At 41.7% G+C, this 13,331-nt stretch overlaps 1 protein-coding gene across 2 annotated transcripts in view; it reads left to right on the top strand.

Moving 5' to 3' along the window:
• The window catches only part of Ptpra (protein tyrosine phosphatase receptor type A), a 112,535-nt gene that overhangs the window by 71,633 nt on the left and 27,571 nt on the right, over window positions 1-13,331 (top strand). For both annotated transcript variants that reach the window (XM_059261428.1, XM_059261429.1), the window contains 2 exons: window positions 1,064-1,137; window positions 1,473-1,609. In XM_059261428.1, coding sequence (XP_059117411.1) covers window positions 1,064-1,137; window positions 1,473-1,609 — 211 coding nt within the window. The remainder of the gene's footprint in view (window positions 1-1,063; window positions 1,138-1,472; window positions 1,610-13,331) is intronic.

The following is a 13,331-nucleotide window of genomic DNA, read 5'->3' on the forward strand; positions in this document are numbered from 1 at the left end:
AGGAGAGAAACCCAAGAGAAAGAATATGTGGTTCATTTGTTGTTCTCTTCTTGCTAAAGCTACTGCCCTGACGATCTGGGTTTAACTCTGCCTTATCTTTTGTTTTGTTTTTATTGTTGTTTTTTTGAGACAGAGTTTCTCTGTGTAGTTTTGGTGCCTGTCCTGGATCTCGCTCTGTAGACCAGGCTGGCCACTAACTCACAGAGATCCGCCTGGCTCTGCCTCCTGAGTGCTGAGATCAAAGGCGTGAGCCACCACCACCTAGCATAACTCTGCCTTATCTTGAACTCAACCTGCTCTGTGCTCCCTTTGTTCTTCTGCAGGAATTAAGAGAGGGGGCTGTGTAGGAATTAAGAGAGGGAGGCTGTGTACCGTCTCCATTAAACCCATGTTCACTTATTCTGGAGCTACCCATGACTCCTAGACTGTGCTTAGGAAACACAAGGATTTTTGTTTCATAAAGATCTTACTATCCCATCCTGTCCCATCCATTCTACCATGCTCTTCCACACACACACACACACACACACACACACACACACACTCACACACATACACACACTCACACATACACACACTACACACACACACACTACACACACATATACAACACACACACTACATATACGCACACACACTACACACACGCACTGCACACACACACACTACACACACATATACAACACACACACTACATACATACACACACACACACACACACACACACACACACACGCCACCATATTACACTTGCCCATATTCCACCTGTTATGGCTGTGCATTCAGGTGTTTTATGGAACTGAAGCTCCATAAAGAAACCATGCAGGCTAGAATATAGTGTTGCCTCAGCTGGACTTTAGGGTTCTGAGTATAAGGAAAACCATTCCAAGGTGCCTCGTCACCACAGAATGGAGCTGCCTCAAACATGCCTGACTTGTGTCTCTTTGTTAGGAAGTTTGATTTGACAGAGAGGTTTAGAAAGGTGTAGTCAGTGATGGGAATACAAAGACAGTGATTTACAAACCCTGTTCCTAGTTCTTCATTACAGATATGTTCTCATTAGGTTTAAGAAATACAAGCAAGCTGGGAGCCATTCCAATTCTTTCCGCCTGTCAAATGGCCGCACAGAGGATGTGGGTAAGGCATGGGGACCTCTGAAGAGAAAAACCAAGAAATGAACATTTTCCCCATCCTTTTTTACTTATTTTATTTGTGTATGTGTATACACATGAGCCATTGTGTGCTTGTGGAGATCAGAGGCCAACTTGAAAGAGCTGGTTCTCTCCTTCCAGCACGTGAATTCTGGGCATCCAGTTGAGGCCATCAAGCTTGGTGGCAAACACCCTTTACTGATGGAACCATATCCCTGTCTCTTTTCCCATCTTTTCAAAAGAATGAGACCATTAATCTTCACAAAGGGAATGCATCTATCTCCAGGGCACCTAACTTACCTCCCCTTTTTTATACTACAGAGCCCCAAAGTGTACCACTTCTGGCCAGGTCCCCAAGCACCAACAGGAAGTACCCACCACTGCCTGTGGACAAGCTAGAAGAGGAGATTAACCGGAGAATGGCTGATGACAATAAGCTCTTCAGAGAGGAATTCAACGTGAGTCCTTTGTTGTTAGCAAAGAGGAAGGGAGACCTAAGGTCTGGTCTTTTGAGTCATGGGACATAAAATCGATTTCTAATGGATAATGGGTGAGAAATGTTTTTTACCAAGTTCATCTTGCTCCTTTCCTGTATAGTCATGGAAAGGAAGTTTTAAAAAAAAGAAATTGCTTCACCTCCCTCATCTGCCTATCCATTCATAACTGATTAGTGCTTTTATCATCATGTCTAGTAACTCATTTGTTTAATACTTACCAGCATCTTATAGGTACCAGGTAATATTCTAGGTGCCATAGATCTAATACGGAGCAAAAACAAATCCCAATCTCAATTTAAAAGAAATCTCTTCCCCCTCGGGAAACTCTTTATAAAAACAAAACTACCTATAAAACCAAACAGCAATTCAAGCCGCAGCCTATAGCAGGGATCTAGAGTGTATATAATAGGTAATAGGAGTGGATTGATGTAAAAAGTAGTGGCTATAGCAGAGTGCAGGGTATTGAGATTTATGTTTTTCATGTCTCTCAAGCAGAATGAGCATAAACCAGCAGCTGGTGATCCTGGGTCAAAAGTTTCCTTGCTGAGTATGTAGCTCAGTGATAGCTTACCTATTGTGTACAGAGCCCTAGGTTCATTCCCCAGTACTACAGAAAAGGGTAGGAGAGATTTTAGCCAAATCTAGTTTGCAGTCGTGACATTCCAACTACTTGGGAGGCTGAGGCAGGAAGATCATAGGTTCAAGACCAGCCTGGGCAGCTTAGTAAGCTGCTATCTCAATGGAGTGTGTAGCTAGTATTTAAGCATAATTTCCTTGAAGAAGCAAGGAGAATAGAGAAAGGGAAATGAGGTACTAGAAATAGCAGGAGCAGGCATCTGGGTAAGAGGAAGGCATATTCATAAGTTTTTTAAAGGGCTCACGGCAAAAGAACAGTGCTGTCTAATTATTGCCTTCTAATTGAACAGTTCCTTCATGAGGAGAAGAGAAGAGATCATTAAGACTCAGGAAGCTTAGCTGCCTGTGCTCCCATAGGGAGCTCCAGAGAGGCACCTGGGGTGAACTTTTCAGTATTCCAGCTGCATTCGAGCCATCTATATTCCTACCCAGTAAACTTCCTGGTTCACTCTGCTCAACTTGGATAGAGTCATTCCTTTCTTCTGTCTTTGGTGTCTTATCTGGCATGAGTAGACATTTATTCATGTCTTCCAAAGAAAGTCCTGTTACAGGGCATGGGGACAGAACTGAGAAGAGACTAGGCCACACCTCTCAGCTCTAGATTGTTGTGAGTGCAGTAGAAACCTGTGGACTAAGCAGATTTGGATTTTGAAAGAAAACAGTTCTGTTTGCTATATGGAGAACAGCCCAAGGGGACCAGGTTAGGATCCGGTAATACAGCTGGTATTACGATCAGTAATAGCTTTAATAATGCTCTAACGTGGTAATCATTAGAGAGGGAATCGATTTAAGGACAGAGGAGAGCAATCCCAAGCCTGGTGGCTTCCCTGGCCTTTTGGCATTGTGTCACCTGTCATCTTTGTCTTATAGGTAGGCTCCTCTCCTGATGCCACAATGACTACCCCAGTTCTAGGCATAATATGGAGATACAGTCAGGTCCACTGGGAAAAGATGACTGTTTTAAGTTTCTGGAGATGTCTTTTGCCACATGTTCCTTCTTAAAGTAGTCCTGGGTAGGGGAGAAAGTTCCTGCAGCTTCTTCCTAAGGTCAGTACAGATTATCTCTGATCTAAGTAGATAACCCCACAGAGAAACTTCAGAAGAAAAGGAAGGAGGCTGGGGATCTGGTCAGTCAGTAGAATGTTTGCCATTCAGGCCTGAGGACCTGAGTTTAGATCGCCAGCACCCATGTGGAAACTGGACACTTTTTTGGACTCCTTTAATTCAGACTTAGGAAGGTAGAGACTCCCTGGAGCTCCCTGGCTGGCTGGCCTAGCCAAATTGGTGAGCTCCAGGCTCAATGAGAGTTACTGTTTTAAAAAAAATAAAAAATAAAATAAGATAGTGATTGAGACACACACCCATTATCCTCCTCTGGTTTCCACATGTACACACATACATCATACAAAAGGACAAAAAAAAAAAAGGAAAAGTGGTTATTTAGGTGGTCATATCAGCCACTTAGAACTGCTCCACCACTGAAGGGCTTAAGTTCAGATTTGCATCTTCAGAAAAATCCCTGGCATCAATGTGAAGAATAAGTAGAAGGGAGCAAAGACCTGAAGCCCACACTCATTTGCCAGGTAAGAGTTGACAGAACAGTCCAGACCTCTTATTTTGTTTTAAACTGTTGGAAAAGAGCACCATTTAACACTCGTCATTGATTGAGAACATTTGGCACATCCCACCAGACAGCCTCACATATGGGACTGTGGTAGACATTGTACTGTTCTGTAATCTGTAACACCAGCTGCTTCTGGATGATGATGTGTGTAAGCCTATTGACATACTTTTTGTAAAATTAATTCTTTTAGGAAATAATATCCCCTGAGATACCATAATAAAGCATTCTGGTAAATCCTTGGAGAGAAGTCCTAGAGGTGTAACTTATTTGAGATAGACAGACAGACATACGGATGATAGATAGATAGATAGATAGATAGATAGATAGATAGATAGATAGATAGATAGATAGATATAAAATAGCCATTGGCTAGCATGTTCATGAACTCATCAGGCCAGTCCTGGGGTAGCAAGGGGAGGAAGGACAGTAGCAGTTAGTGCCGTCTGATAGGTGTTCACCTGGAGCATAAACAGTTCTTTTTTTGCTCCTGTTTAGAACCTAATCTCCAGTGAGATGGTATGATAGCATACTTTTAGTTCTCTTTGCTGGGAGGGTTTCTCCTTATATTCATTTAGAGTTGTCAGTGAAGTATATACTCTGCAGCAGTCTGTTCTATCCAGCTTGGGCCAGCATAACACACAGAGCCAAGTATACACCAGAGCGGACTTTTCCCTTAGTCATCTGTTGACATCAACAAGAAGTCATAAATGTCTTTTGAAGGAGAAGGACCTGTGGCATGTGGCAGGTCTTTTATATACGTCACTTCTATCTATGGAGGAATTGTGGAGCATATCCAAATGTGTAACTAATGAACCACCTAACTAATTTATGACAGGAAGCTTCCCATATCAAGTAAATAGTTTCCACTCTAGGGCTCAGTTCTAAGCTAGGAGTGCTTTCCCCCTTTATGAGGTTCTTCATTTTAACTGTCATATTCAACCTTACTGTGGATGTTTTCGAGTCCCACAGAACCTGCTAGAACCAATTTTGCCTCAGCCTAGATCAGTTCTTTTCCAGTCACTCAGTAAATAGATCAGAGAAGGATAGCCAGCATTACTATATCCTTTCTCCAAGATTCAAAATGGCCAAGCAAGTATTGCCCCTTTTACTGAGAGAAGAGGTGGGGAGGGGAGGGAGCGGGAGCTCATCCTTTACGTCAGAGAAGGTAGCCTGGCATGCCTACAGCTTTGACCTTCAGAAAACTTGGCTTCAGTCACAAGCCAACTGTGGGTTTTGCTTTGTTCTGTTCTGCTTTTATGTCCACCGTGCATATCTAAAATACATAACTTCCTGTTCTGTCAGCTTAGCATCATTAGCATGATGGTCAGGTTAATATCCTATGAAACTATGAAACAAAATACTGGTGAATGTGGCCACAGCATAGATAGATCAGGGTTATTTATCCCTGAGGCAGCTCTTTTCATGAAAGGGGGAAACAGCTTCAAATAGTGTATGCAACTTTAAAAGAGCGTATACTTGTCCCATTAATACAGAGATTCCAGAGAGTAGAGGTTTTTTAGGAAGAAAAGTTGCTGGAAAGCCAACTGTTAAGTCTGCAGCTCCAGCTGATGACTGACTCAGTTTATTATAATCCACTATTGATTTGACTTACGCTCTTACTGTATAGCCCAGGCTATCCTGAAGTTTACTATGTAGCCCAGTCTAGCCAGGAACTCCAGATCTTCCTGCCTCAGCTTCCTGGGTTCTAGAAGAGCTAGAAGTGCTGGGATTACAGTCATGCACCATCACACCCAGCCTCTGTGGACTTGGTTAAAACCATGGGTCCTTTGTGTTAGTCTTTTTGATTCTCATTCTCTCTCTCTCTCTCTCTCTCTCTCTCCCTCCCTCCCTCCCTCCCTCCCTCCCTCCCACCTCTCTTCCCTTCCTTTCCCCTTTCCCCCAAGGTACAACTGTGTTTTCCAGACTGGTCTCAAGCTCCCAGTTTCAAAAGGTTCTTCTATCTTGATACCTAGAACTACAGCATATATAATTCTGGATACTATAGGATATATAGTAGCTGGATATCCTACAAGCTTTTAAATTTTCTGTAGCACTTAAGATCCCTGCTTGTGTAGAGACTTAGCCTTTGGTAGGTCAGTGGTCCTGGAGCTTACATTAGCTTTTTCTATAATAGTCTTCATCTAGTAGGTAGGGAATTCATGTGGATATTCTGCTGTAATAGGTATCCCCTAATGTAGGCCAGTTCAGGCCAAAACCTCTTCCTTTACCTGGCCTACAAATGCTCCATTGTAAGTAACATGTCACAGTGAAATTCTGGATTTCCAGAAATTCGTTATCTCAAGGCCAGAGACCAGTGTATCCTAAAAGATGTATTTCCCTTTGCCAGTGTGAGTTACCAAAGGAAATGTGATGTAAATTCTTAAGATGGAGAAACAGGGCCACAGTATATGAGTGTGAAGGTGCTTAGTCAGGGTTTGTCCTAACAGGTGCCTAACTGTACTCTAATTGAAGGGATAAAATGACCTAAGCTTAGGTGTTAGGTGAAAAGTGGCACTTTCTCTAACAGGGTAGGTCCCCTAAAGTGACTTGAGCTACCTGCCTCCCATTTTCCGTATCATTTCAGAAACTCCAGTGGTTTCCTCCCCAGTCTCATATAGCAAGGACTATGCTATAGATCCCGCTAGGAACATAGTGAAAATGTCATTATTTTCCTGGCTTTAAAAGTAGGAAGTTGGCACGCTTTTAATCCCAGCACTCGGGAGGCAGAGGCAGGCAGATCTCTGTGAGTTCGAGGCCAGCCTGGTCTACAAAGGAAGTTCCAGGACAGCCAAGGCTAGTACACAGAGAAACTCTGTCTTGAAAAAAGAAGCAAGCAAACAAACAAACAAACAAAATAGTAGGAAGTCAGGCTGGGGAGAAGGCTGAGTCAGTAAAATGCTTGAGGACCCAAGTTCTGTACCCTAAACCAGTGTAAAGAGTCCCAGAACACTTGTAACCACCATGCTGAGGAAGTGGAGCCAGGCGACCTCTGGGACTTTCTGACCAGCTAGTCTTAAAGAACAAGGTGGATAGCTCCTGAAGAATAACACAGCACAGGAACGTATCCTTTGACCTCCCCACACTTGCACCTGCACACACATTAACAAGTGTGCACACACACACGTATATCAAGAACTCAAGTAAATTGAGGGGTGGAGGACAGCGGAAAAGACACTGCATTGTTGGCAAACTCAAAACATTGGTTGGAGTTCCAAGCCTCAAGCAGAACAGCCCTGCCTTGGTGGCTCTGGGCCCTCCTCTGGGAACCTCCACTTCTTCCCAGTTTTCAGAATCCTGGGGAAGAGAGCGTTGTTAGGCGTCACCGCTTGGAACAGTTAGGCAGGGACGGTGAGCAGCAAACATGGCCGCTGTTCTAGAAGACTGCTTTAGAGTCATTAGGTGTAGAAGGCCCTTAAAGAGAAAGAAAGATTCAGAAAACAGAATGAGTTGGGCACACCACACACCTTTAATCCCAGCACTCAGGAGGCAGAAGTAGGTGGATCTCTGAGTTTGAGGCCAGCCTGGGAGGTATATAGGGAGATGCTGTCTCAAAAAAAAAAAAAAAATTATCAGAATGGAAATGACTGAAAGTTAATATATTATAATGTTTTATTTTTAATTAAAACAAAAATAAAACTCCTATGATATGACAAATTATGCCATTAAGAAGGCTATCTAGGGCTGGAGAGATGGTTCAGCAGTTAAAGAGTACTGACTGCTCTTCCAGAGGTCCTGAGTTCAATTCCCAGCAACCACATGGTGGCTCACAACCATCCATAATGAGATATGGTGCTCTCTTTTGGCCTGCAGGGATACATTCAGGCAGAACACTGCATACATACTAAATAAATAAAATCTTTGGGGAAAAAAAAAAAAGAAGAAGAAGGCTGTCGAATGAAAGAACTTTTGTTGGCCTGGAAATTGGCTCTCTGACTTCCACATGTGTGCCATGACACATAAGTTTACACACACACACACACACACACACACACACACACACACACACAAGTTTACAAACAGTATGCAGTAGAATAGTATCCACCAAATAGCTGACTGACTTGGTGATTTCTTATAGCCATCACATGTATGCCAGGGCACATAAGTGCGCCCTCAACACAAAGTCACACACACACACACACACACACACACACACTCACACTAGTTTACAGCAGTATCCAGTACAGTAGTGTCCACCAAATAACTAACTGACTTGATTTCTTATAACCTTCATGAAATTCCTCACTGTCACAAAAATAAACATATTGACATAGCAAGGTATATTATATGAGAAAGTACATTGCAGGTAAATGTGGATGTCAAGACCCCAAGTTTGTTTTTTTTTTCTTAATATCTGTAAATACCTGTGTACATGTTTAGATATGCTAGTTCAAGTCTGGGAGAAGCTGAATGCTAACAGTTGGTTTCTACAAAGGAGTGTGGAAAACAGGAAGAACTTAACAGGGAACTGCTTTCTGTTGTGTTACTGGACTTCTAGAGTAAGCATATTCTTTTTTGGTTTTTGCTTTTTGGTTTTTTCAAGACAAGTTTCTCTGTGTAGCCCTGGCTGTCCTGGAACTCACTCTGTAGACCAGCCTGGCCTCAGACTCAGAGATCCACCTGCCTCTGCCTCCCAAGTGCTGAAACTAAAGGAATGTGCCACCACACCTAGCTTTATATTCTTTTTTTATTTTTATTTTTAAGTAGGTGGTGGTGATTTTCTAGATCTAAGAAATGAAGTTGATGACCTGTAGTGTGCTTTGGTGGGTGTATTGCATTTGGAATGGAGGAGTCACATCTGTGGTCAGGTCACTGTGAAATGGTGTGTCACAGATGTGTTGTTCTGGAAAGAAACTGACTCACAGGTAACTAACCCTGATGAGGAAACAGTGGGTGTAGGACTTGACAGCTCTTTTGGGTATTTGACAGGCTTAAGAAAAGCTGGACACTATTTCCATGACTCCCTGTTGGTTGGAGGCTGTACCTTTCATCTTAGTTACAAACTGGAACTTTTTTATTCACCAACATTTGTCTTTGGAAGAAACATTGAATTTGTTAACATATTAAAAACCCTCTTTCTGGGTTTCCTAAAACTGCTCAAAGTTTAAAGATGAAAAGAAAGCAAAAAAGAAAGAGAAAATTTAGTTCCCAAGAGAAAAGAGAAGAGAGGAAAGAGATAAAGCCAGTGAGATCATCAAAACCTGTGGATAGTCCTTCTGTGGGATCCCCTGCTTTTAGTAACAACTTAATTTTCAGAGCATCAAGTAAAGAAGACATTTATGTGGGCTGGAGAGATGGCTCAGGGGTTAAGAGCACTGGCTGTTCTTCCAGAGGTCCCAAGTTTAATTCCCAGCCACCATGTGTCTCCCAACCATCTGTAATGAGATCTGGTGCCCTCTTCTGGCCTGCAGGCAGAAGACTGTATATGTGATAAATAAGTCTTTTAAAAACAAAAAAGAAAAAAAAAAGACATTTATGTCATGTAATGGGACTGAACAGACATTTGAGTTACCTTGATGAGCTATAATCCCATGGAAATGAACAAGAATTGTAACAAGGGCTTTGGGTATTCACTGTGGCTGTATTCTGGAAGGGTCGTAGGAAAGGTACCTGCTGTCATCTGGGTTTGTATTACTTAGTGCAAGGAAAATGCAAAAGAGAATATGTATCTGGTGGTTGTGTTCTTTTCAATAGAACTGTTACAGACAACCCTGGAGGGTGCTGGTGGCTGAGGTGAGAGCACTGGAGGGGAGATTTGGGAGTAACGGGGAACTGAGATTTCAGCAAGTTCTGGAGATCGCTGACAGGACAGGGAAGCAAGACAAGAAGCTAAAGATAAAATAAGAAATTTTTACTGTGAATATTGTCTCCAAAAAAATTCAGACTCCAGAAATAAATTATCAGATATAAAAACAGCCTAAAAATTAATTTCTGTATGTAGGCCATAAAAATCTAATACTTTTAAAATATATCACTTATATTAGTATCCAAGATGTACTTAAGAGTAATCCTAACGAAATATTTGCAAAATCTTCAGAGAAAATTATAAAAATGTTTGCACCCATGAGAGGAAAACAGCTTAAACTAGTTCAGAAATAAATCTCTGGGTTAGGAAGCTCAGCGTGTGAAGATGCCAGTTCTCCTCAGATGGGTACACAGATTCAATGCAATTCCAATGAAAATCCCAACAGGTTTTTTTGTGGAACTTGACAAGCTGATTCTAAAATTTTTATGGAGGAGGAAAGAGTCAAGACTAGCCAAGACAATCCCGAAGAAGAAGAACAAGGTGAGGAGAACTGCCTTAGCAGACACAGAGAGTCCTTGTAAGACAGTGTGATGCTGTCACTGGGGTAGACAGACTGAGTAGTGCAGTAAAATACCAAGAGCAGATCCCGTGTGTAAGTGGAAACAGGTTCATCACAGAAATGCTGTTGCCTTCTTGGTTGGGGAAACAGTGGCCTTTACAATATTATAGTACTGGAACAACTGGACAGCCCTATGTGAGTAAATGAAGTAGGTCATTTGTCTCATATAGATACAAATACCAATTCCATTTGGCGTAGATATTGAGGTTTAAATGACAGGCTTGTAAAGTGTGAAAATAATATAGGAAAATACACCTATGATTTCACATAAGAGGATTTCTCAAACCTGAAAATGTTGGTAAAGTGAAAGATTTAACTATATACAATACAAAAGTTCTGTTGATAACTAGAGGCTGTAAAAGAAAATGAAAGCTCACAGCTAACTGTGAGTATCCAGAATAGATAAAGAAATAAAAGGGAAAAGAAAAAGAAAAAAGAGAAATTACAGTCCAGTAAAACAATGAGAAAACATTAGATGAGGCACTACCTGGAGGAGGAAACCCTTTAACCAGTGAACTGGAATGATGATGACCCTGTTGGTAAGATAGAAATGTAAGTCATGGCTGTAGTTAATACTTTTAAAGTATGACAGTAGCAGATGTGGGTGAAGATACCAAATGGAACCTATTCTGTCACAGCTGGTAGTGTAAATAGGCAGAGTTACATTGAAAAACAGTTTTGGGCTTAGAACGATGGCTTAGCCATCAAGAGTTCATCATGCTCTTGCAGAGGACCTGAGTTCCATTCCTAGCACTGAAGTCAGACAGCTTAGAACCACCTCTTATTCTAACTCTCTGGGAACCAGTGCCATCTTCTGGCCAGTTTGGGGGCGGGTGCGCACGCATGCATGCACGCACGCAACGCACGCACGCGCACACACACACACACTGCATATATTCGACAAGCATACATATATGTGAATAAAGCTAAAGTAAATATTGTTTTAAAAGACTAAAGCGGGGCTGGAGAGATGGCTCAGAGGTTAAGAGCACTGCTTACTCTTCCAGAGGTCCTGAGTTCAACTCTCAGCAACCACATGGTGGCTCACAACCATCTGTAATGAGATCTGGCACCCTCTTCTGACCTGCAGGGATACATGCAGGCAGAATACTGTATATATAATAAATAAATAAATCTTTAAAAAAAAAATTTTTTAAAAAAAGACTAAAGCAAAACTATTATGTCATTTATTAAAAAGAACAAATGCCAATTACAAACAGCAGTCTGAATGACTTGAGAAACATGTCTTAGTATCGCTTTGATAAAACACCATGACCGAAGCAACTTGAGAAGGAAAGGGTTTATTTCAACTTAAACTTCCAAGTCACAGTCCATCACTTAGAGAAATCAGAACAGAAACTCAAACAGGGCAGGAACCTGGAGACAGGAGCTGATATAGAGGCCGAGGAAGAGTGGTGCTCACTGGCTTGCTCCCCATGGCTTGTTCAGCCTGCTTTCTTATACTTACCCAGGACCACCTGCCTAGTGATGGCATCACCACAATGGACTGGGCCCTCCACCATCAATCACTAATTAAGAAAATACCCTATAGACTTGCCTACAGCGGACCTGATGGAGGTATTTTCTCAAGATGACTTGTGTCAAGTTGACACAAAACTATCCAGCACAGAACATAAAACATAATGCTGAGCCAAAAGAAAAGCAAGGTAGCATTTTATCATGCTTCCATTTTCATCACAAAATACACTGAGCAATAATAATAAGGATGTAATATATGGGATACAATTTATCATAAGATAATGATAAGCTCTAAGTTTACCTGTGAAAGGAGATAGAGGAGATCAGAAAGCGTGAAAGAAACCAGAATGAACTTGGAAGTTAAAGTGGATGGCAGATGCACCTTTTTAAAAAATGTTGAGGTACCTTGTCTTGGTTCTGTTTAAGGTTTGATTAAGAAATGAAATGGTCTTTGATGCTACCTAGTGTTTCTAGAGAATGTAATGTTATCTAGTCATTCAGTTCTGTTGCTCACAAGCTGTTTTCTTGCAGTGTGAGGCCCCCTTTGTTTTGTCCTGACATAGACAAAACAAGCCCTATCTGTTCTGTTGCTTCCAAATGTTCCCCTTAAAAGGCTTCGCCCACCTGAAGAGAGTTGGTTTTTCTCCATCATGACTGGGGCGGTCCTGACAGGACTATGAGGTGGCGATCATTGTCATTCATTACCCTTCCATATTAAAGATCATGTTCTGTGGGGGCTAGGGATATAGCCCAGTTGGGAGACTACTTGTTTTGCATATAGCCCTGAGTTCCTTTAATCTCAGCACTCTGGAAGTGGAGGCAGGAAGATCATGAATTCAAGGTCATCTTCAGTTACATAACAAGTTCATACTTGGCTAATACAATAATCTTGCTCTCAATCCCTCTGCTCTCTATCATTTAAGAAAAGAAATGATGTAAAATTAAATTAAATTATAAAAGAAAAGAAAAGAAATGTACAGGAATCTTAGAAAAGGGTTAGTCTGGGGACTAAAGAAGCTGGCATTTCACCTGTCCTGTGCTAGCCTAGATGAAAGAAAATGAAGTCTAAGTGAATTGGGAAATTCCAGTATCAAATATGTGCTCTGTCCTGTATGCAAGAGCTGACACACAGAAAGGCAAAAAAAAAAAAAGGAAACTTGCTGTCATTGCTGACAGCACAGAGTCAAAGAGAATTACCCGTCTTAGGGTTTGAACTCTGAAATCTCTTTTTTTTTTTTTTTTTTGGTTTTTCGAGACAGGGTTTCTCTGTGTAGCTTTGAGCCTTTCCTGGAACTCGCTTTGGAGACCAGGCTGGCCTCGAACTCACAGAGATCCGCCTGGCTCTGCCTCCCGAGTGCTGGGATTAAAGGCGTATGCCACCACCGCCCGGCTGAACTCTGAAATCTCTTAAGTCAGGTAGGAGTAAGTAGACCATGAGACTGATTGTCCTTGCCTTTAGATTTACAGTGTAATTTATACCTTTGTTGTGCAAGTCCCAGGAAATAGCCTTGTTTCCTCCTTAAAGCACCTTTCATTTGGCAAAATTAATAGCCCCAAAGCTGACTTTTCCTTCATTTGACCT

The sequence above is a fragment of the Peromyscus eremicus genome, chromosome 4, assembly GCF_949786415.1.
Source record: "Peromyscus eremicus chromosome 4, PerEre_H2_v1, whole genome shotgun sequence".
Classification (NCBI taxonomy): Eukaryota; Metazoa; Chordata; class Mammalia; order Rodentia; family Cricetidae; genus Peromyscus; species Peromyscus eremicus.